The sequence below is a fragment of the Lolium rigidum genome, chromosome 7, assembly GCF_022539505.1.
Source record: "Lolium rigidum isolate FL_2022 chromosome 7, APGP_CSIRO_Lrig_0.1, whole genome shotgun sequence".
In the NCBI taxonomy this organism is placed as follows: Eukaryota; Viridiplantae; Streptophyta; class Magnoliopsida; order Poales; family Poaceae; genus Lolium; species Lolium rigidum.
In genome coordinates, this window is record NC_061514.1 from 41574822 (window position 1) to 41597954 (window position 23133).

The 23133-nt window shown below is 45.6% G+C and overlaps 1 protein-coding gene across 2 annotated transcripts; it reads left to right on the top strand.

The window, feature by feature from the left end:
• Nucleotides 1-21404: 21404 nt before the first annotated feature.
• On the top strand, nt 21405-22768 carry LOC124677742 (DNA topoisomerase 2-like). 2 transcript variants are annotated; one of them, XM_047213702.1, is made up of 5 exons: nt 21405-21486; nt 21575-21934; nt 22016-22138; nt 22312-22384; nt 22457-22768. In XM_047213702.1, exons 2-5 carry the CDS (start codon nt 21581-21583, stop codon nt 22693-22695), a joined length of 789 nt encoding a protein of 262 aa, XP_047069658.1. In that variant the 5' UTR covers nt 21405-21486; nt 21575-21580; the 3' UTR covers nt 22696-22768. The 2 variants fall into 2 exon arrangements, with proteins under 2 accessions (XP_047069658.1, XP_047069657.1); XM_047213701.1 differs by having other exon boundaries at nt 22312-22768.
• The last annotated feature ends 365 nt before the right edge of the window (nt 22769-23133 follow it).

Below are 23133 nucleotides of genomic sequence, written 5' to 3' on the forward strand. Positions count from 1 at the left end.
GCGGCCCAAGGCCTGGCCGCGCCGCCACGTGAGGAGGGGGCCCACAGCCCTCTCTCGCCTCCTTTTCTTCGCGTACGCCTTCGTCCCGAAAACCTAAGCCACAGAGGATAGTCGCGAAGAGTCACAGCCGCCTCTGCGGGGCGGAGAACACCAGAGAGAAAAGAGCTCTCCGGTAGGCTGAGATCTGCCGGGGAAATTCCCTCCCGGAGGGGGAAATCGACGCCATCGTCACCGTCATCGAGCTGGACATCATCTCCATCATCATCACCATCATCATCATCATCATCACCGCCGTCTCCACCGCTGCACACCGTTACCGCTGTAACAATTTGGGTGAAACCATTGAACCAAGGTTTATGTTCAGATTGTTATTCATTATCATATCACCTCTGATCATGTTCCATATGATGTCTCGTGAGTAGTTCGTTTAGTTCTTGAGGACATGGGTGAAGTCTAAATGTTAGTAGTGAATCATGGTTGAGTAGTATTCAATGTTATGATATTTAAGTTGTGGTGTTATTCTTCTAGTGGTGTCGTGTGAATGTCGACTACACGACACTTCACCTTTATGGGCCTAGGGGAATGCATCTTGTACTCGTTTGCCGATTGCGGGGTTGCCGGAGTGACAGAAACCTGAGCCCCGTTGGTATATCGATGCAGGGAGGGATCGCAGGATCTCGAGTTTAAGGCTGTGGTTAGATTTATCTTAATTACTTTCTTGTATTTGCGGATGCTTGCAAGGGGTATAATCACAAGTATGTATTAGTCCTAGGAAGGGCAGTACATTAGCATAGGTTCACCCACACAATACTTATCAAAACAATGAAGATTAATCAGTCAGTATGAAGCGAAAGCACTAGACTAAAATCCCGTGTGTCCTCAGGAACGTTTGGTCATTATAAGTAAACAAACCGGCTTGTCCTTTGTGCTAAAAGGATTGGGCCACTCGCTGCAATTGTTACTCTCGCACTTTACTTACTCGTACTTTATTCATCTGTTACATCAAAACCCCCTGAATACTTGTCTGTGAGCATTTACAGTGAATCCTTCATCGAAACTGCTTGTCAACACCTTCTGCTTCTCGTTGGGATCGATATTCTTACTTATCGAAGATACTACGATACACCCCCTATACTTGTGGGTCATCAGGGTGTGGCAGGAGCTGTTACATAATAAATACTTAAGACAGACGATTTTATCAGCGGTGCAAGCTAAGCCCACAGATTCTCCCTTCTGTAAGGGATTGATGGGGGTGAAAGATGAGTTTTTCACTAGAGGTCTCTTTAAAATTGGTAATGGAATGCATACCTGATTTCGGGAAGATACTTGGTTAGGGGACACCCCTTTGGTGCAGCAATATCCTTTGTTATGTAATATAGTGCATCACAAAAATGTAACGGTAGCTCATGTGTTAGCTCAAACCTCGCTGAATATTAGTTTTAGACGGGCGTTGTTGGAAAACAAATGGACTTTATGGTTACAGTTATGCCAAAAACTAATGAGGGTAGATCTAAATGATGAAAATGATCGTTTTGTTTGGAGCCTTACAACAAATGGATTGTTTACGGTAAAGTCTATGTATGAGGATCTTATGAGTGACCTTACTCCTTATTTCAGAAAATATCTATGGAAAGTCAAATTCCCTCTAAAAATTAAAATCTTCATGTGATTTCTAAGTAATAAGGTTTTGTTAACTAAAGATAATTTAGCTAAACGAAATTGAAATGGATGTACGAAATGTGTTTTCTGTGGAGAACCATTGAACATCTGTTTATTGAGTGTCCTTTAGCTAAACTACTTTGGCGCACGGTTAATTTCACTTTTGATCTTCCACCTCCAGCCAATATTACAAATATGTTTGGTAATTGGTTAAATGGAGTAGATAGACAATCTAAGGCATTCATCCGAATTGGGGTCTCTGCTTTATGTTGGTCTATTTGGAGGGTAAGAAATAATATCATCTTTAACAAAAAAACAATCTTTTCATTTCCAACAGGTTATCCATTTGATGCCACATTGGGTTCAGCTATGGGCCCTCCTTTCGCCGGAGGGAATGCGGGATGCTATGCCTTCTGGATGCACACGGCTCCAGACGGTCGCTCAGCATATCTTGTGCCAGGCTAGCTGGCGTCATACTAGGAGACTACAGCGATGAGTAGTGATACTGTGCTTCATTTATGTCGCTGGTTGATTCTTGTATCGACTGTAGGCGATGATTGAGTTGGAAAACCAAAATTTTGAGACTTTTTAATAAAAGTCCGTGTGCATCATCATGATGCAGAAGTCGGGGTTTTTATCCCCATTTCGAGAAAAATCTCAGTTGCAACCTATGTTGCAACTCATAACTAGCATGAATCACAAAGCAAATCGAACGGTCCAAATTATTTGCATCCCCACGTACCTAAAAAATCTCAGCTGCAACCCTAAATGCAACTTTAAAAATTAGTTCCAATCCAATTTTCAACTCATATGTGCATGAATTGCGATACAATCGGACGGTGTAGTACGTGACTAAGAACTAATTTAGTTTTCAGCTAGCTGAGAACTAGTAAATCCGATAAAGATGATCTTGTGTTTGATAGTAAACTATCTACTGCTTTGTAGGGTCGCTCGGTGTACCCATACACTCCGATTGTAGTCTTATCTTCAACACATGGAGAAGAAAGATTTGTTTATGGAGGTTTGTACACGATTGAAGTGGGCGGTGAGGCCTATTCTTATACAACATACATGGAAGGGTAGTCTTTGGATCGGCCCTCTATCTCGTTAGGCGATGTTACATGTTCTTACATACTTTTTTTGTTGCGACTTTCTTGTTGCTTTTATATTTGCATACTTTGGGGTGTGTGTCTTAGTTATGTAGAGTCCGGGATGAATTCTTATGACTATCTTCAAGTTCAATAAAGCATCATTCGCGCAATTTAGTCGCACTAGCTATCTTTCTAATTGATGGACCCACACCGGCCTAGGGAGTGCGTACGTCGACATTCTTTTATATCCGCTTTGCTTGGTTTTCTTCTTCACTCTTGTGCTTTGGCACTTGGGCGAGGCTTAATATTGGCAGTTTTTCAATGTAGTTGTTTTTTCTGAAGCAAAAGCAAGTTTTGACCATATTATCGTGTTGTTAATTTGCTACTATATTGTGGTTTTATGCTTTATAACTTGCTTGTCCTTATCTTATGAAAACATACATTATCTCTGTTTAAGAAATAAACTAAAAGAGTGTTCCTTATGCATGCTATATGTACTCACATGCTTAAACCTAAAGATATCAAAAAGTACTTCCTTGCTCCTACAAATATACTAATGGAATGACTTAAACATTAATGTGAAATGCCCCTTTAATTGTTCTATTTACTTGTAACTTCAATTTTATAACATTAATATTGGTTGACACCTTTGTGGGATCCAATATGAAATAATAAGATCCATCTTTCACCATTATCCAACTCTTTGTTGGACACGATTGACTTCCAAATGACAACGGAAGTTTGACCACTATCCAACTCTTTGTTTCTCCCAAAGCACATCATTCAAGATAGCTTCATATTCATACATACTTTCTATTTTGTTGTTTTCTCGCTTTATGGGACCTCTGAAAATCAACCTTGACCCTATATCATACAAGTTGAACCCACTGATTAAACCGGATTCCTCTTTAAAGTGATAATTTTGTTCCCTACAGTAGGCAACCCGGCAAAACCTAAGTCTTGTGTTCAGAATGTCGATGTGTCCAAGTCCTTCTTTCTTAGGACCTTGATCCAGTCTAAGTCTTGTGTTTGCTGAGTAATAAATTCAGACATGGCTGGCAGAAAATGCGCTTAGTGCAAACGGATTCATCACATGGAGATGACATGTATTCGTTCACACAAGAATCTCATGTGTACATGGGGTATGCTGAAAAAGTCAATTCAGAGCCAGCTGATACCACACTAGTTTAAACTAAACAGACTTACAAGTTGCCATTCCGTGTACTCCCTCCATAACTTTATAAGCCTTCGAGAAAACCTTGAATATTAGTTTGATCAACAAAATATTAGATATATGTTACGAAAATTATACTATTTAATTCAAAAGAAGTTTCCAGTGTTACAATGGTATAGCTTTTGTGACATATATTTATATTTTCTTAACTAATTTTCTGGTCAAAGTTTTTCTGGAAGCACATGTAAGTTTATAAACTGATAGATGTAGGGAGTATTCAATTACCTAAACCAACCAGCCGGTAAGGTAGACCCCTCCATGTGGCAGCATGTAAAAATCAATCAGTTGGCTTCATGTGAGCCGAGGCTTGTATATCATGCGTTAGGTAATTACTCATCGCATCAACCCATGAACTGGCTAAGTTATACAACATTGGATCCAAAAATAATAAATATTTGTTTAGCAGAAGTTGACATTGTCTAAATTTGATCAATTTTATAGATAAAATACAAAGCAACGATAAAACAAATCAATATCAATATATCAGCCACAAAATATAGTTTTGTACTGTATCTATTCAATATATATTTTCTTGATAGTATCTTTTATACGTTTGATTACTGACTAAATTTCTTCAACGTATACATTAGAACACAGAAAACATTTGAGGAGGATGTTTGTGTGGCTTTAGCTTGGTGATCTAGCGTGCTTTTTGTTGGTGTTGTAAACACTTATACTTGATTTTATCCTACCTTTAATAATAATACTAATGAGGATGACTACAAATTAATTGATATGTCTCTTTTGGAGTATTCCAATTAATTCCAGCATCATTTGACTAGTTAATTATAGGACCTAACTAATAGCCCAAAAACTTGGTCAGTGTTTTCTTTGGGACTCCATCCGAACGGCAGTGCAATTGTCACTGTAAACTAATATTTAGAGTAAGCTAAACCAATCATGTAATTGTGAGGTTAGCGACTAGGTTGGCCAGTTATTTCTTTGTAATTATATATTCAGACCTGGCTGTCTGACAACCAATTAGTTGAAAGAAAACAGATGCATCATGCTAAGATCTTTTGTATGTGTTCACTCATGAATCGTGGGTTGCCCAACAAGTGCACACGAGGTATGAACAACTAATTTAAAGGAAACTAACTTAGAAGTTGCCGGTCTAAACGGCCAGTCAACCGGGTGAAAAAACACAATTATGTGCACTTCCTAACTTGGCACATTGTGTGATGATGAATTTGTTTATGAGTGATCCATTGATAATGGGATTGGCGAGGTGTCAATATATAAGTTGGTTATTTCATTTTGTATTTTGTTTCACAAGCTTGGAAAGAGAAATATAATGCACACCTGTGAGATTTTAATTGCGTTAGCTAGTTTTATTCAGAACTTGTGACGATTTTATAACCAAGGCCCACTCTTACCTTGACGGTTCTACCAGGTCACTCGGCTTCTGTTATATAGTCTACTAGGAAGTTTGTCGCGGTGACACGTCGCACCCTTCGCCGTTCGACTATTTGTTATAGTATTTTGAAGTACTACAATATATGGGTGATCTGAAGTACTGCAAAAGTGGTGGTGTGAAAGTATCGATCAAGAAACATAAAAGTGTTAGTGTAGCGCCATGGTTTGGAATTTTTTTTTAGCGCACATAGGTCTCGTTGGAAAAAGTAAAGCATTTCCTCGTAGAGAAAGCACGAGCGAGATATTCTTCCTAAATAGGGATCTCATTTGTGGGAAGAAGAAGAATAAGTGGAAGGATCAAACTCCTCTATCAGGAATGAAAGGAAGGATAAAAATGTAAAATCACTTGCTTGAAACATCTTAAAATAGTATTTTCTATTTGAAGTCGTATTTTCGGTGTAGTGCCCGCAGAGGGCACAACGCTACGACGACAAGTTCTTTTTTAGAAATACCGAAATGAAGGTAGTAGTATTTTCGTTGACTAAAAGATGCAGCAGATGGTGCAGTATTTTTATTTTTGAAGTTGCTACAGAAGAAAATGGTAGTATTTTCTCGGCGGCTGATGGAGTAAGTATATATTTTCTAAAGGCACCTTAGAAGAAGATAAATGTATTCTTCCCAGGTGAAAGAGTCGACCGACGATGGAGTAAGTACATTTTTTCGATGGTATCTCCGGCTGAAAGAGGTAGTGATGGAGTATGTACATCTTTCTAAAGGTACCGTAAAAGAATATAATAGAATTCTTCTCAGGAGAAAGAGGCGATACACGTTGAAGTAAATATATTTTTTCGATGGTATAATAGAAGAAAAAATATTATTAATTTTCCTCGGATAAAGAGGTAGCGAGTGTTGGTTTTTTCCTGTACGACTCAAGAATTATGCATTGATGAAGAATTAACGCTGATAATTATTGTCCAAAACTATGGCTGAGGTTGAACATTTGTGTAAAAGTTACCATGCTTGTGCGCTGTTGTGAAATTAATATCGCAGAAATATGCGATCTGAATGAATTACTAATAGGTAGTTGATGACCTGTTTCATAGTGGACATTGGCAAATCACTGTTGACGTTCAAGAATTATATCGGGAAATTTCTTTCCAGGAAAATGTAAATAGTTACTGTCTCATAAAAAGTTACTGCAAAAATAGTTAGCATAACAAACGGCTGAAAAATTATGCTCGTGTGAAGAATTACTTGTAGGTAATTAAATTACTTTTCAATAAAAAATAAAAAATTAAGAAAGTAAAAAAGTGGCATTATTCATGGGCATGTGGGCTGAGAGCTCAGCAAATCTGTTGCACTTTTATACCCACCATAGTAAAAGAAAAGATTCCTTTCTCTCTCTTTTTTTATCCGAATTTTAAAGCACAATGAAAGGTGACAGAAACACCCACACCCATGCGTGAGTGTATAAAATCCACTCTCACTTTTATATAGGTACTTACAGAAACAAAGCAATAGTATTTTTGTTGACTAAAAGAGGCGGCGTATGATGGAGTATTTTTTCCGGAGTTGCTACAGAAGAAAATAGTAGTATTTTCTCCTTCTGAAAGAGGCAGCGGGTGATGGAGTAAGTATAGTTTTCTAAAGAGACTGTATAAGAAGATAATAGTATTCATTCCCAGTTGAAATAATCCACAAACAGCGGAGTAAATATTTTTCATTGGTATCTCCAGCTGAAAGAGGCATCGGATGATGGAGTAAGTCTATCTTTCTAAAGGTATCATACAAGAAGGTGATAGTATTTTTCTCAGATGAAAGAGGCGGCATACATTGGTGTAACTATATTTTTTGATGGTACAATACTAGATAAAACATTATTTTTCCTAGTTAAAAGAGGTGGCGAATGCTGGGTTTTCCGGAATTAACACTGTCGAATTATGCACCGATGAAGAACTACTGGCGGGTAATTACTATCCAGAATTTCATTGAGGTTGAAGATTCATGTAACAATTTCCATGCTTGTACGTCATTGAGAAATTATCATCGCATAAATATACGCCCTAAAAGATTTACTACTAGGTAGTTAATCATAGTTGACATCAGCAAATTAGTGTTGAAGTTCAAGATTTTTACCGGAAAATTCCTTGCAGAAAAAAATTAGATAGTTACCACCTCACGAAAAAAATAATGAAACAAAGTTACCGTGATAATTGGCTGAAAAACTATGCTTTGATAGCAGGTACTGAAATTACCAATTCAAAAATCAAAAAAAGTGGCACTATTCATGAACATTGTTCATGTGCGTGTGAACAATGCCCCAGACGGCTGAGAGCTCAGCAAATCCGTGCAGCTTTTATATAGGTACTTAGAGCATTTTCACCGGGGCATCCCAAATAATCGTCGGTAGGGTCGTCGGGTCGTATGGAGGAAGGAAGGCGCCGACACAACATCTTTCATTTGGGAGAGCTACTCCCACACCGGCGCCCCCATATGACAGCACAGATAGATGATATGAATTAGAAACTCAAACAAAAGCATTCGAATAAGTTTTTGAATATAAAGTTAGGGCCAACATATGGCCACCAAATTCGAATATGTTTTTGAATGTGATATTTGGTCCAACAGACGGCCACCGTCTAGTCCGGCTGCAAAAAACAACTTCTTGCATGATTCATTAACAATATAGAACAATACATGATTCATTAACAAGATATCGAACAATACATGATGCATTAACAAGATATAGAACAAGATGGACATAGATCATACCCAATTCACCATCGTCTTGCCGCTCTCCTTCTGGACCTTAATCTTCTCATAGTAGCCATGGAACTTGCTATACGCCACCTTGATGATGTTCCAACGGTGGGAGAGCGCACTCTCATTCCGGATCATGTTGATGGTGGCGTAATCATCATAGTTCTTCTTCTTGTTGAATGAATCAAGGATGCACTTGTAGTACTTGCCGGCTGATTGATTGGCATCGATAAGACATTCATCCTCCAAAGACCTCCACCTAGAACCACGAGTGTCGCCGGTCCGCCTGTTCGTCGTCGTCGATCAGCTCCTCCTGGACCTCCTCCTCCTCCTCCTCCTCCTCACCTCCGTGCTCGTCGGCCTCTTCTTCATACTCGTCGACGAGGGTTCATAGGCGTGGCCATGGCGTATGAAGCCGGTGAGGATCTCTTCCTCGGCGGCAATCTACGCAACAAGTAACTTACTTTGAGTCGCCGGCGGTGTCTACGATGCACATAACACATAAAAAGAAAGGAAACTCACGTCGTAGTCGCCCATGGACACATCGGACGCACTACCGAACACCTAGTGGGCGCTCCTACTCTCGTCGGCGAAGAGGGTGCGGGGGAGGTCGGTGCCGTCAGTCACGTGACCATTGTTGCTTCCCGGGCGGCGCAGATCAGGCGACGAGTTCAGGTCGACGGGAAAGCGAAAGGCGCCGCTGCCCCTCGGCGCCGAATCCGGCGAGAAGGGCGTGTTGGGGTCGAAGGTCATGACACTGTCGGCGCACTCGGGGGAGTAGCGGGCGCGTCCGTCCATGTGCGACAAACGCATTTGCGAGAGAGACATCCCCTCCGCGTAGTACCCCAGCGACGAGGGTGAGCTCGAGAACCCGCCGCCAAAGTTGCGGCCGGCGGGCTGCTGGCTCCATTTGGGCTGGCCACCGCCCAAGCTGAGGCACACTTCGTGAGCTGCCGCTGCATTAGTGGCTTCGATAGCGGCGAGGCGGCGCCTTCTGCGGTCAGTCGTCACCATGGACACGCGGAGTTTCTCCTCCTCCCACGCCTCCTGCGACATGTTCGCCGACTTCTTCTTCGGCGCCACGGTGCGCGGCTTCTGCGGTGCCTTCGTCGCCGCCTTCGCTGCCTTCACCGGAGCCTTTCTCTTCGGCTGCATGGTGGCAGCGAGGGTTTTTCGGGTTGGAGCCTGGATGGGAGACAGAGCGGCAGGTGGGAGAAATGAGCAGCGAATGGGAAGGGGTTTTGGTGGAAAAGATGTATTTTTTTAGATGTGTGGCTGGCATACGGCTCACACGCCTAAAAAAATTCGTGCCGCGAGGCGCCAGCGCGGCCGATTCGCGTCCTTCCCCAAGGGGCCGACACGGGGTTGCCGGCGATTCTATTGACCACGAAAAAATGCCGACGTTTTTTTGGGTACGCCGGTGCGAGCTCATTTTCGACCCCGACCTCCAAAACGCTATCGGGAGCGCCGGTGAAGATGCTCTTATACGTGCCTTGGGTGCACATGAGCATATAGAGCGCATCAGACGAGTGCAAATGCTTAAACAACCAAAACTAAAAGGGCTTGACGCGTTTTCCTGCGCTGTTTTTTAAGAGTGCATATTTTCACAAGTTAATATCAAATCTCAGGATTTTCATTTTGAGAATATGGTACTTTATTGATCAAAAAACATCGTTACAGAGTTCTACCCGGATCAACTCCGGGGTAACACCGACACAAATATTACAAACCAGAGGCTCAGCAGAAGGTAATGGTTGGGAGGTGGACACTGTCAGAGCTTTTTTCCATAATGAGCTGGCTGACGCAATTCTCCAAATCCCTGTCAGTCGACGAGGAGGTGAGGATTTCGTCTCTTGGCCTCAAGATAGGCTTAGTCTTTTTACAGTCAAGTCAGCTTATAACCTCGCACGTGTTGGAATAGCAACTAGTATTCACAGAGGGCCATAGGCCAGTACATGTACATGTGTGACAATGTGCAGGTAAGCCCCTCATACACTGGGGAATAACGGAAAAGGAACTATACGACTCTAACACCCCCACTCAAACTCATGGTGGATCAACAACACTGAGTTTGGAGAGAAAGAAAGCATGTTGTGCTCTAGTCTAGGCCTTCGTGAAGAAGTCAGCAAGCTGAAGCTCTGAAGGCACATAATGAAGAGCCATAACCTGATGTTGCACAGCATGACGCACATAGAAAGCATCAACACCGATGTGTTTGGTGAGCTCGTGCTTCACCGGATCACGCGCAATGCTGATGGCACCAGTACTGTCCGATAAGAGCGGAGTCGGAGCATCAGCAGAAACACCAAAATCCGCAAGTAACCAGCGTAACCAAGTCACCTCAGCCGTCAATAGAGCCATCGCTCGCAACTCAGCCTCAACACTCGAACGAGAGACTGCAACCTGCTTCTTGGTCTTCCAAGCAATGAGAGAGCCACCAAGAAAAACACAGTTAGGCGAGAAAGAGACTTGCGATCCTCCGGATCGCTAGCCCGGTAGCATCCGAGTAGGTCTGGAGCTGTAAGGAGCTGGAGCGAGGAAAGAAAAGCCGACGAGAGATAGTGCCACGAAGATAGCGAAGGACGCGAAGAAGATGACTATAGTGGACACTAGTGGGAGCAGCCATGAACTGACCCAGGATGTGGACTGGATAGGAGATGTCAGGACGTGTGACAGCAAGGTAGACAAGACTCCCAACCAAGTGACGATAGCGAGTCGGGTCCGGAAGAGGATCACCATCAGTGGAACGGAGACGGACATTGAGCTCCATAGGAGTCTCGACAATACGCTCATCACCAAGAGCGGCACGAGTGAGAAGGTCCTGAATATAATTCTCCTGGGAGATATAGAAGCCATCAGAGGTAGAGGAAACCTCAAGCCCAAGAAAGTAGCGGAGAGGACCAAGATCAGTCATCAGAAACTGATCGCGAAGACGGGCCTTGACAAAGGCAATGTACTCAGGGTCGTCACCTGTGATGATCATGTCATCAACATAAAGAAGAAGCAGAGTCCGACCACGAGAGGATGTGTGGACAAAAAGCGCAGGGTCATGAGCGCTAGGGACAAAACCAGCAGCGATGACCACAGAGGCAAAACGCTGAAACCAGGCGCGAGGGGCTTGCTTAAGGCCATAGAGAGAGCGCCGGAGATGATAGACCATGCCATCGGGAACAGGGTAGCCAGGAGGTGGCTGCATGTATACCTCCTCACTTAACTCACCGTTAAGAAAAACATTCTGTACATCAAGCTGAGAGACAGACCAGTGACGAACAGAAGCAACAGCAAGAAGGGTACGAACAGTGGTCATGTGAGCCACGAGAGCAAAGGTCTCGTCATAGTCACGGCCATGCTCCTGCTGAAAACCGCGAGCGACAAGACGAGCCTTGTAGCACTCAAGAGAACCATCGGAGCGAGTCTTGATCTTGTAGACCCACTTGCAGGTGATGGGATGAACAGAGGAAGGAGGAGTGACAACATCCCAAGTGCCAGTACGCTCAAGAGCAGCAATCTCCTCAGCCATCGCTAGATGCCATTCGGGATGAGCAAGGGCATCCCGATAAGAGGTCGGCTCGAGGAGAGCAGAAAGACCGTAGTGAGTGGGAGAATAGCGATCAGGAGGAGGACGAGGACGAGCACGAAGATGGTGAGTCGGCTCGGACGTAGAGGGCATCGCATCAGAGGTGGAGGGTATATCAGGAGAAGCAGCATCATCCTCACGGGGACGACGGGAGTAGTGAAAAGGGTAGGGAGGGACGACCGTAGTGGAGGAAGGTGACATGGGAGGGGAAGATGTGGAGGGTGGGGACGGTGGTGAGGGAGGAGAGGGGGGTCTGGCGGGTGGAGGAGGAGAAGGTGGTGAGAGACTCGACAGAGTAGGGACCGGAGGTACAGGAGGAGGTGAGTAAGGGAATATGAGAAAAGAGATATCATCCACCGAGAAGGAAGAGGAGGAGGGACGCGGGTAGAAAGGACGGGACTCATCAAAAGTGACATCCCGAGATAGGCGCATCCGACGACCAATAGGATCCCAACACTTATATCCTTTGTGCTCAGGGCTGTAGCCAAGGAAGACACACTCAACCGATTGAGCACTCAGCTTGGTGCGTTCGCGTGGAGCAAGAAGAACATAGCAAATGCAACCAAAAAGACGAAGGGTCGAGTAATCAGGAGTGTGACCAGTGAGACGCTCAAGAGGAATACCACCCTGCAAAGCTGTGGAGGGCTGGAGGTTGATGAGATAGGTGGAAATAGACACAGCCTCAGCCCAGAAGTGAGGAGGAAGAGAGGCGGCGATCATCATCGCACGTGCCGTCTCAAGCAGGTGGCGATGCTTGCGCTCAGCCACGCCATTTTGGGCATGGGCGCCAGGGCAGGAAAACTGGGCAAGAGTGCCCTGCTCAGCAAGAAAACCACGCAACAGCTGGGAGATGTACTCACCGGCAGAATCAGCCCGAAAGACACGTATAGGTGTGGAAAACTGAGTATGGACCATGGCAGCAAAACGCTTATATATCGAGAGAACCTCGCTGCGAGAAGTCATAAAATAAATCCAAGTGTGGCGAGAGAAGTCATCGATAAAAAGAACATAGTAGCGGTGGCCCCCCTTGGAAGCAAAAGGAGCCGGACCCCATACATCAGAATGGACTAAATCAAACGGACGCTGAGATACAGACGCACTAGTAGGATAAGGTAACTGATTCTGTTTACCAAGCCTACAACCACGACAACCCTGAAGCGAGACATCTCCTGAGACAGGCCCCAGAAGACCTCGACGAAGTAAAGATGACAAGCGAGAACCACAAAGATGACCAAGACGATGGTGCCACTGCTGAAAGGAGGCGGTGGTGGAAGCAGCAAGCACGCATGGAGCGGTCGATGAAGTGGTGGAAGAAGGAACATGAAGCCAGTCAAGCTCCCAAAGTCCCTGGGAGTCACGGCACCGAGGGCCAGCCCCAACCAGGGCCCGAGTGTGAGTGTCCTGAACAGAACAAGAATCAGCATCAAGAATGACCCGGCAACCAGAATCAGTGAGTTGAGCAGCGGAAAACAAATTCATGGTAAGACGGGGAACATGAGAAACATCAGGAACGGAAAAGGAGGAAGTAGAAAGAGTGCCACGACTAGCAACAGGGAGAGAAGTACCATCGGCGGTAAGAACACTAACGAGGAGAGGAAGAGGTCGAAGAGAAGAAAGAGAGGAAGAATCGGGAGACATGTGAAAAGAAGCTCCGGAATCCGAGAACCCACGAAGATGTACACGATCGTGGAGAGGAAACAGCCGCGGAGGCAGCAGTACCCGTCAAAGCAGAGCCGGAGGAGGCAAGGAGACGCTGAAGTCTCACTATATCCTGCTCGGTGAAGCCGGTGGTGACAGGTGCTGAGGGTGGAGCACGAGGAGGCACACCCCGTTGCTTCTGGTAGCAGTCAGACTCAAGATGACCAGGCCTCCGACAGTGAGTGCAGAACCGAGGAGGGCGAGAGCGACCCCCACCGCGAGAAGAGCGGGCTCCTCCAGAAGCAGCAGGCACTGGTGTAGGAAGAAGTGGCGGTGCGGAGCGAGTGGGAACTCGAGCAGCAAGAACAGAGGGTGTCCCAAGCAGTCCGGCACCACGCGGACGAGTCTCCTCGGCACGAAGCTCGGTCGGCACCTCCGAGATAGGAACACGGCCTCGAGCAAACAACCGAGCACGACGAGGCTCAAACTGCGGGACGAAGTCGAGACAGAACTCATGGATCCTGCCGGAAGTCCATATCCGAACGCACTGTCCGGCAACACCGGCAAGTACCACGTGACGATCTGCGAAGGGAGTCAAGCCGGCGCCGGATCGCCGCACTCCGGGTGTAGAACTCATCAACGGTAGAGTCACCCTCGTCGAAGATCATGCTCCCGACGCAACACGGACAAGTACGAGAGAATCCCCGGAGAGGCTGATAGCGCCGACGAAGGTGAGACCACATCTCGGCGACGATGGCGAGCCCCATAAACTCGAAGCAACCGTGGCTGAACACTGCGTGAAAGAACAGCGGCAGCTCTGGCATCCTCATCACACCACTGAGTAAAGGTAGCCAAACTATCGCGGTAGGAGTCAAGAGCCTCTGAATAGGCAAGTACCTGCTCATCATATGCCTCATCGGCGGCGAGTCTCGGCAGACTTGGCTGCATCCCGATCAGCCCGCGTAGCATCTTCGGCAAGGGCTCGTGGCACGAGCGGTGGAGTAGGAGGCACGAGAGCAGTGGGGTGCGGCGGACAAAAGACCTCGCCAGTAAGAACACCCCACAGCCGAAGGCCGCGCATGTGAATGCGCATAAAGGCAGCAAACTCTCCATAGTTGGTACCATCAAAAATCACAGGGCACCGGGGAATACTGACATAGCCAGACGCAGACGACGACATCTTCCTTCAATTTTTTTTTTTTTTTTTGGATCCGGATCTGGATCTAGATCGGGCCAGACGAACAGCAGCCCGCGTGTGTCCAGGCTAGATCAGGCACAAGCTCACCAAGGCAGGCAGACGGGGCAGGTGCCGGCCAGAGGACCAGGCGGAGGCGGCCGGGGCGGCGCGGGCCAGGGCCGGCCGGAGGTAGCACGACGGCGGCCGGAGCTGCACGGGCCGGAGCCGGCCGGGGGCAGCTCGTCGGCGGCCAGATGTGCACGGGCCGGGGCCGGCCGGAGACAGCTCGACGGCGGCCGGAGCTACGCGGGCCGGAGCCGGCCGGAGCAGCACGGTGGCGGCCGGAGCAGAAATAGCCCCTGACGGAAAACCAATTTGGAGCTCGATTTGGAGCTCGATTTGGACGAAAAAGACCTAGATTACTTGGAAAAGAACTCGATCCCGACAAGAGCAGGAGAGGAGAAAGAAAGTGGAGCAGCGATGGCCGGAAAGATCATCGGCGGTGGCGCGGATCGAGCACGGAGTTGCAACGTGCAAAGAGCTAGACCATGAGCTCTGATACCATGTTGGAATAGCAACTAGTATTCACAGAGGGCCATAGGCCAGTACATGTACATGTGTGACAATGTGCAGGTAAGCCCCTCATACACTGGGGAATAACGGAAAAGGAACTATACAACTCTAACAGCACGTACAGCTAATTTCTTCACTCACCAAAGGTAATATTGGGAGAGGGTCGAGTTCAGTCTGTTCAGAGGTGGAGAAGAATTGGAAAACGGTCTGGTCGATACAAGCTCCTGGCAAGATGAAAATTGTTCTATACAGATTTATCCATGACTGCCTTTCTACTGGTCATCAGTTGCAACACCGACATAGATGATGGTTGTTGTTTTTTCCGTGGTCATCATGAGAGTGGAGCAACTCTTTCTGCTATGTCCGTTTGCCAGAGAAGTTTGGGCTAAGGTGAAAAACATTTATCCTTTGCATCTGTGTAGGAAGAAACGCAGTGGGTCTTTGATTTTCTGAAGAGAGAAAACAGTAGCAATGCTATTGTCTTGGCTGTCACATGTTGGCATATTTGGGAGGCCCGAAATGACTGCAAAAACAGTCAAGAGTGGCTTCCAAGGTGTTCTCCTATGTCGAGTTTATCTTATCCCACATGCATACGAGCATTTCTGCTGATCCGAAGGTGCAAGCTGATCCAACCTCCCGGTGGTCTCCTCCACTTTTTGGCTGGATATGTGTAAATGTCGATGCAGCTTTATTCCTAGAAGACAGACGTATGGGATGGGGGGCAGTGCTTCGAGATCACAATGGAGATTTCATCCTATCTCTTAGTGAAGGTGTGAAGGGCTTCCCGTCCCCGGAGCTAGCTGAAGCCCTTGCTGTTCGGCGCGCGTTAACTGTCGCTCGGAGTCATGGCGTCACAAAAGTGGTACTGGTATCAGATTGCCTCTCTCTGATCCAGCGCCTATCTTCACCGCGTCAGGACTGTTCTATCATGGGTTCGGTGATCGGAGATATCAAAACCATAACGACAGACTTTGAGTCTTGTTTGTTTAATTTCCCTAGTCGCAGTTGAATGTGGTAGCACATAAGTTGGCTCGTTCTGCTCATGATTTCTTCCTTATATTTGACCGGAGTGCAATATCAGAACACCTCAGGACACTACTACTACCCAAGTTGAAGACTGAGGCAAAAAAAAAAAAAAAAAATTAAGACAAAGGCCAAGCGTTGTAAGGGCATGTACAATGATGATATCTTAGCAGTGCCACGTAGGATAACTGCTTAGGTGGAGGATTAGAGAAAGATAAAAAAGACGTTGCCTTCTCTTAGCTAAGAGATCATCTCTTAGCACAATCTCTCTCACCATAAATTTAGGATGTCTCGTTACAAAAGATAAGATAAAAAATACATTTTTTTTTAGATAAAAGGGGTTTTACCCCCTGGTTCCATTAAAGCAACCAAGAGTGTGTCAAGTTACAGTACCAGGAATGCATCACAGGGCAAAGGCCACCACTCGTTCAACATGAAAACAGAAAGGACCTAAACTAAGTAAGCAGGCTAAGCAAATTTTTTCCAGGACTTCATGAATTCAGGTCCAGCTTGACATCACCAGGCGATCCGTAGAAGCTCGCCTCTTGTTCTTTCCAGTAGCAGCAGGTTTCGGTCCAGGAGAGATGTATGAGCATCCTTGCAAAGAAGCCGCCACCTTCTGACGTTTGTGATTACCCTTGACCAAACATCTCCCAGCCCAGACCATGTTCTCCCCTGAAAACAAAATTCATTCCGTAAAGTCCATAGAGACGAAACTGAAGGTATTAAGCACAGCATTTTTATCATTACTAATCCACCATCTGGCAATAGATAAGAAATCGGAGCCAATGCTTATACCAAAGACATCCGAGATCGTTTTCCAAAAAAAACACATTGTACATCATGTTCTATTGTTATATCTAGATTACGTAGCAGGATTAAGATAAGACAGTATTATTAACCATTGTACATGCCCTAATACTGCAATTTTCTGTTTTCGGTAGGATGGGATCGAGCGGACATATGAAAAGTCGGAATTATTCCGAACATATCAAAGTTACCTAATACTACTAGCACTAGTTCTATACGCGTCAAAGATTAGGAAACTACGGAGTCCGTTGAGTTAACTAGGAAAATGTCGTCCTTTGTTTGGCAGGTTAGGAACGCGGTCCGTCTTCGGGCAGACTTGTAAATTGTAATGGTTGTAGTGCTAGGAGTCCGTAGCCTATTCGGTTTGGAGCCTGTAGCATCGTTCGAGCCTTGCGAGTGCTATATATATCCCAGAGAAAGGAACGCAAAGTGCAGTGCAAGGCGTCGGAAAAAACATAATTCAGATCGCGTTCTCCGTCTCCCGTGGGTGCTGTGCGTTTTAAATCCCTGGGCTAGATCTAGCAATTCTCCGGCTCTAACCGGGAGCGATCTGTGTTGATTTCGAACCACTGGCTCGATCAGAATCAAGGTCCGGAGGAGTTGGAGCGAATCCTGGCGCAGTTCCACAAATCGGCGCCCGATTTAGGTCTAAAAATGAAGGTACGTGTGTGCATTCATCTCAGTATTACTGTACCTGTTTCCTCTGGAAAGCATAACATCAATTAACCAATCCTCGTCATTGCAGCGGGAAACGCTCTCAGATATTGAGAAGAGGATGATGCGACTTATTAACAGAGCTGCTAGGTCTAGGCGTTTCTCAAGCGACAGGCACTCCGTACCAGGCTTAAACGTTGAAGATGAGCTGAAGCTAGTCAGCAACAAGGCTAGGTTCCTGTCAGGTGTTGCCAGTGGTGATATCAAATTGATTAACAGGAAGAGAGGAGAGCTATTGCAGGAGATTGTCGAAAGGGGGTTCGATCCCATCCCAGTCGAGTGGCTGCCCATTGAGACTGGCTACGCCACTGATTACGAGAAGGAAGAAGACGAGGAAAGTCCCGCCGAGGTTACCACGGGTTACGAGTATCTCACCAGTATACCGTTCGTCGGCTTTGGAGACGACACCCTGCATGAACTCCTCAAGAGAAAATCTGAGCTTGAAGAAATCATGAGAAGTGCTACACCACTCCATCACGGGTTGACAGGACTGAAGATATCTGAAAAGGAACCAAGTGTAAGTACTGGTATGTATACCCTGTAATATTTCACTTCGTGATCCCATGTTTGCATACTTATTAGCGTTGGTACAGGTGCTTGACGTAAATTACAGTGAAACTCAATCAGATGGTGTGATTTGTATGGATATCGCGGCCAAAGATAGTATTGTACCCATGAGACGACGTAAAAGGGCTGCAGCCGACTCAGTTGAGGTAGAGATTTCAGTTTACATTATCCATTGCTACTCTTTCCCTGTAAACCAAAGCATTTTTTGAAGTCAACCTAACAATGTTCATACTTGATAGACAAGTGCAATGCTCATCGACATTGGTGATGAAGGCCCTGAGCTAGAAGACCATCCGGCTGAGAGGCAGAGCATACAAATGCAACGAAGAAAGAAGCAGATGACTAAGCCAAGAAAAAAACATGTGCTGTGCTCAGTGTTGGTCAGTAGAATACATCATGAAAAAGTGCATTGAAGATATAGAGTTTTCACCTGCCTGCCTGCAGCTGTTCTCTTGAGCAGTTGAGCCAATTGTGCTTTGAATATCCGAAAGGAGAAAACCTGAATCAAGTTAGAGATGAGGCTTATTATTTGTATCAGCGACTCATCCTTGACTCCGCAAGTATCTGATAAGAAGCATTGCGCTTGTCTTGTTATGGCATGCAAACTTGTAAAGTATGACATGCGAGGACAAACAAAGATATGTAAAAATATAAAGTACGACATATGAGGAAGAATGTTACTATGAAAATGTGGCATCTGATAATGGCCCCGATTAAACAAAACAATATCATCATGAATGTGTCACATTTTTTAGCAGTGTTTGATTATGATCCAGGAATTTTCCTTTCAGATAACAACACCTCCGAGCACTGCTCTACGTCGTGTATAAGCTCGTTCACGCTCTCACATTGGGAAGACCACACTGGTAAAATCACACCAACGCGATCACGACGTAGCCCAAAGGCGCGCACGGCATGGCTGGCAGCATCATCCAGAGACGATCAACTTGCGATGGCACGGATAGGAGGAAGAGGATAGCCTTTCTGGACTTCTGTGCGAGCGAGAATGTTGCTCGTCGGCAGCGGGGTGAACGGAAAATCACCCGGTCAGTAATATTTCCCCACTAGCTTCTCCCTTGCCATTCTTCTTTTTGTCCTCTTATCGCCTACATCATGTCTCTCCCGTGGCGGATCGCTAGTCGCTGCTACAGATAAGCCCGCAGAGTCTACACGATTAATTTAGCTAACTGATCTTCTACAAGATACATATTGCCACCTGATTACCGATGCCTCTGAATCCTACATACACTGCCTATGTCGCAACAAGCAACGATAGATGATGATATATTACTTTGGCAATGTTTTCCCACTTTTTTGTTGGGCGTAATGACTTTGCAACCTCCACGTACGATATCTATTTATATACATGTTGTACTCTACATGTCAATTATCTTGATTAATTTCGATTAATTTGGAAGATTTGGTTGTACTAGGTGGTAGGTACATGACATCGAGGCAGGTTTCTTGGTTCTTGTAGGGTATCTCCTTCTTTCCGGCTCGTGACTCTGTCACCCTAGCCCTAGGCGGCATGGGGAGATCGGCACCACCGGCTACTGTAGTCCTTCCCATCCTTCCTCCTCCTCACTGTCGTCAGGAGTGCCGGTGGTGGCGCGGTGCTGCGGCCTTCCAGCAATGACCCCGACGCATCGACAATGGAGGTGGAGCTCCTTCACCTGGTGGTGATGCCCCCATGGGGCTGCTAGATCCAGTTCCGCCCGAGGTCTTGGGCCTTGTCGGGGTTGCCGGTCTGGTACCGCAGTTATGGGTGCTGGGCTACAACAATGGACTGGCACCGTGGTGATGCCGCCGACCGTTGGTCTTGGCTGTGGTGGACTAGTCTCCTGGCCTCGTGGCATATTCGGGCTTCGGCCGTGGCTATAGATGTGGCAGCGGCCGTGGCCGGTGCATCCACTTGCCCCGCTGGGAGCTGTCTAGGAGCGTGGGGGATGTGGCTCGGCTTGAATAAAGGAGGTGGCCTTAAATACCCCCCCCCCTCATGCCTTGACGTAGATCTGCTTGTTGACTGTCTACATCGATCTAGCCGGAGTGTCGAGTTCCGGAGGCTCCACTGACGAACTCCAATGGACGACATGCCGGAGATTGCCGAATCAGATGGCATTCGGTCACGCGTTACCATGCTTTTTCTTACCATTTGGTTTCAAAGGAAGCAATGTGAAGCTCTGCAATCTGTTGCCATCGTGGGACATGGCTTTAGTTCCATGGTGAAGCCAATCACGGAGAATAGCATGAAAGCTGAGATTCGAGGACTAGTAATCGTGGTTCAAGTCATAGTGGATTCTTGACTTGGAGCAGCGGCATCAGCAAGTGGGGCGACAAGAGAAATTCAGAGTCTAAACTTGCAGGGTGAAAATTCAAGGTCTAATTTTAATTGGTTGTGCCTATCAATGATCTTGTTAAAGGCATTATCTTGTGAGCGTGCTTAGTGAAAATCCATGATGTATGATCATGGTGATGCTGGCTCTTCTTAGAGGCCTTGTTTTTAAGAAAGATGGATTTCTATTGATGTCTCGGTGGTGTTTGATTCGTTGCTAAAGGAAACATATCAATGTAGCGGAACTCTTCTTTGTGTTTTTGATAGTATATATCCGTGGTGCCGTTAGAGCACTAGGTTTTGATATATTCATCATATTAATAAATTCCTTTTATCATGAAAAAAAAGTTAGACGACATCGCTGTGGTCGACTTTTCCAAACCACGAGACCAACGAAATCTATATTGCTATTCTACTATTCTAGTCAATCGGACTCAAGTATGGCAACCAATGTTTTTAACTCGGTCAGAATTCGAACACGCTCAAATTGGATGAACCGGACTTCACTCCGATCACGATTTGAACTCGAAAACGTACGACTGCAAGTCTACAACCCCTCTTCCTTATCGTCGCAGCAACACCAGGTCGAAGCCCCGCTACCTTTCTTCGACCCAGATACAACGGCGGGCCGTGAAGTGACGGCACCACTCCAGCAACGGCGGCGACTGCAAAATTCGAACCCCTCGCTAGAGCGGTTCCAGATTTCGGAGGGGTTGGAGCGAATCCGGTCTCAGCTCTACAGATTGAGAGGCTTGGTCTCTATCCATCCATTCTCCCTCCACCGGAGATCGGGTCCCCGGTACACTTTTTCGATCCTGATACAACGGCGGCCGTGAAGTGAAGGCACGACTGCAGCGACGAGACGCAGCACGGCAGCCACCCGGCCCTCGGCCCCTCGCCTGATCGGGATTGGGATTCGAGTGAATCCGGTCTTGGTTCTACAGATTGGGGCTTGATCTCTATCTGAAAAATACGGTACCGGTGTAGTTCAGTACTACTATACATTGCTAACTTTATTTGCTCTATTTGGAAAAAAACTTGTTAACTAATTCATCTTCTGTAGGACGCAATGCTAGAAACTTATGAAAAACTGCTAAAGCAAGTCGATAACAGAGCTAGGTTCCTTGCTGGTGTTCTCAGTGGTGACATCCAATGCATCAACAGGAAGAAAAACGAGCTACGGCAAGAGTTCATTGAAAAGGGATTTGATCCCCTCCCGAAGGAGGGGCAACCCGTTGTCATACGACCAACAGGAGTCAAGGAAGATGCCAGTGATTATGACTATCTCACCAAAATGTCAGTTTCTAGCTTAACCGAGGAGTACCTGGAGCATCTTCTGGTACTAAAGAAGAGACTTGAAATAAAAGTTGGACTCCTACGGAAAGCTGCAGCAGAATATCTGAAATCTGAAAAGGAACCAAGGGTAACTACGGATACTCTAATGTTTGGAGTCGATGTTCCACTAGTATATTATTTTATATTAACTTACTATTACTGTATACAGTTGCTTGACACAAATTACACAAAAGCTCCATCAGATAGAGATAACATGGCTGCCAAGGACAGTCAGGTATTTGAAGCAGCTCCTAGGAGGCAGTATAAAAGAACTGCTTCCCATTCTCTTGAGGTAGACTGCATTAACTGACAAGTGATACTTATCTATTATTGCTCTTTTTTTCATTTAAAATAATAGAACTTCTATAGTACATTTTCTTGTAGCGACGACGAACGGCATGAATTCTTAGTCGTGCGTGTCATAATTCATTTACTGCTTTTACAAGACAGTAACAATTCTTGCAGGAAAGTGCAATGCTGATGGATGGTGATGAGAATGAGGCTCTCGAGCTTAAAGATCAGTCCCAAGAACATACAGGTAAGCACAAGTATAATGCTGCCATTGTCAAAGTACAAATCTTTAATGGGAAAATTACTTGTGCATACATAGAAACTGAATGGTCACAAAAGCAAGAAAGAAAGAAACAGAGGAAAGGACCAAAGAAGCAGAGAAAGGAATCAAGTGAAACAGGCACACCAATACATTGCTGCCCTGCACTGGATTTTCGGGGCCACGACAAATCAGGGGACGGCTTCCTCGTGGAAGAAATTAAGAGAATATCAAGTGGTTTAGATGGGATTGAGATTACCCACTGTAGATCAAAGTATGGTAGCTCACGAGTTGGCTAAATTAAGCTTCCGCGGTGCATCTGTGTCTCTTTGCCATGAGGGCCTACTGTAGTTTCCCTTGTCGCTTGCTGATGTAAAGCCCTTTCTGATTATTACATATCAGTCTTTCTCCAGAGTGATGCATTATTACTATAAGTGACGAATTGTAGTTAAATGCTGCTTACTCTGCCTAGTAGATAAGCTAATGAAAGAGTATTAGTGGTGTAGGAGAATCTGATCAGGGGTTATGTTGGAGGTTGTGGCTATGTTGTTCTTTTGTAGCACCAATCTTCTGTGTGAAGATTTATCACACTTAACTCGTTAGTAATTCTGATGTTAAAGACCAAAGTAATATAGCGCGCTTAAGAATTTCCTAGTGGTTATTGCTCTTTTTAGCATCATTCTTCTATTTGGAGATTAATAAAAGTTGAAGACCAAAGTAATGTATTTTGTTAAGAA

Coding starts and splice junctions, on each gene's coding strand:
- LOC124677742 (XM_047213701.1), top strand. CDS start 21,581: ATGCTAGAAACTTATGAAAAACTGCTAAAGCAAGTCGATAACAGAGCT. Junction 21,935..22,015: donor AATCTGAAAAGGAACCAAGG/GTAACTACGGAT, acceptor TACTGTATACAG/TTGCTTGACACAAATTACAC. Junction 22,139..22,311: donor CTGCTTCCCATTCTCTTGAG/GTAGACTGCATT, acceptor CAATTCTTGCAG/GAAAGTGCAATGCTGATGGA.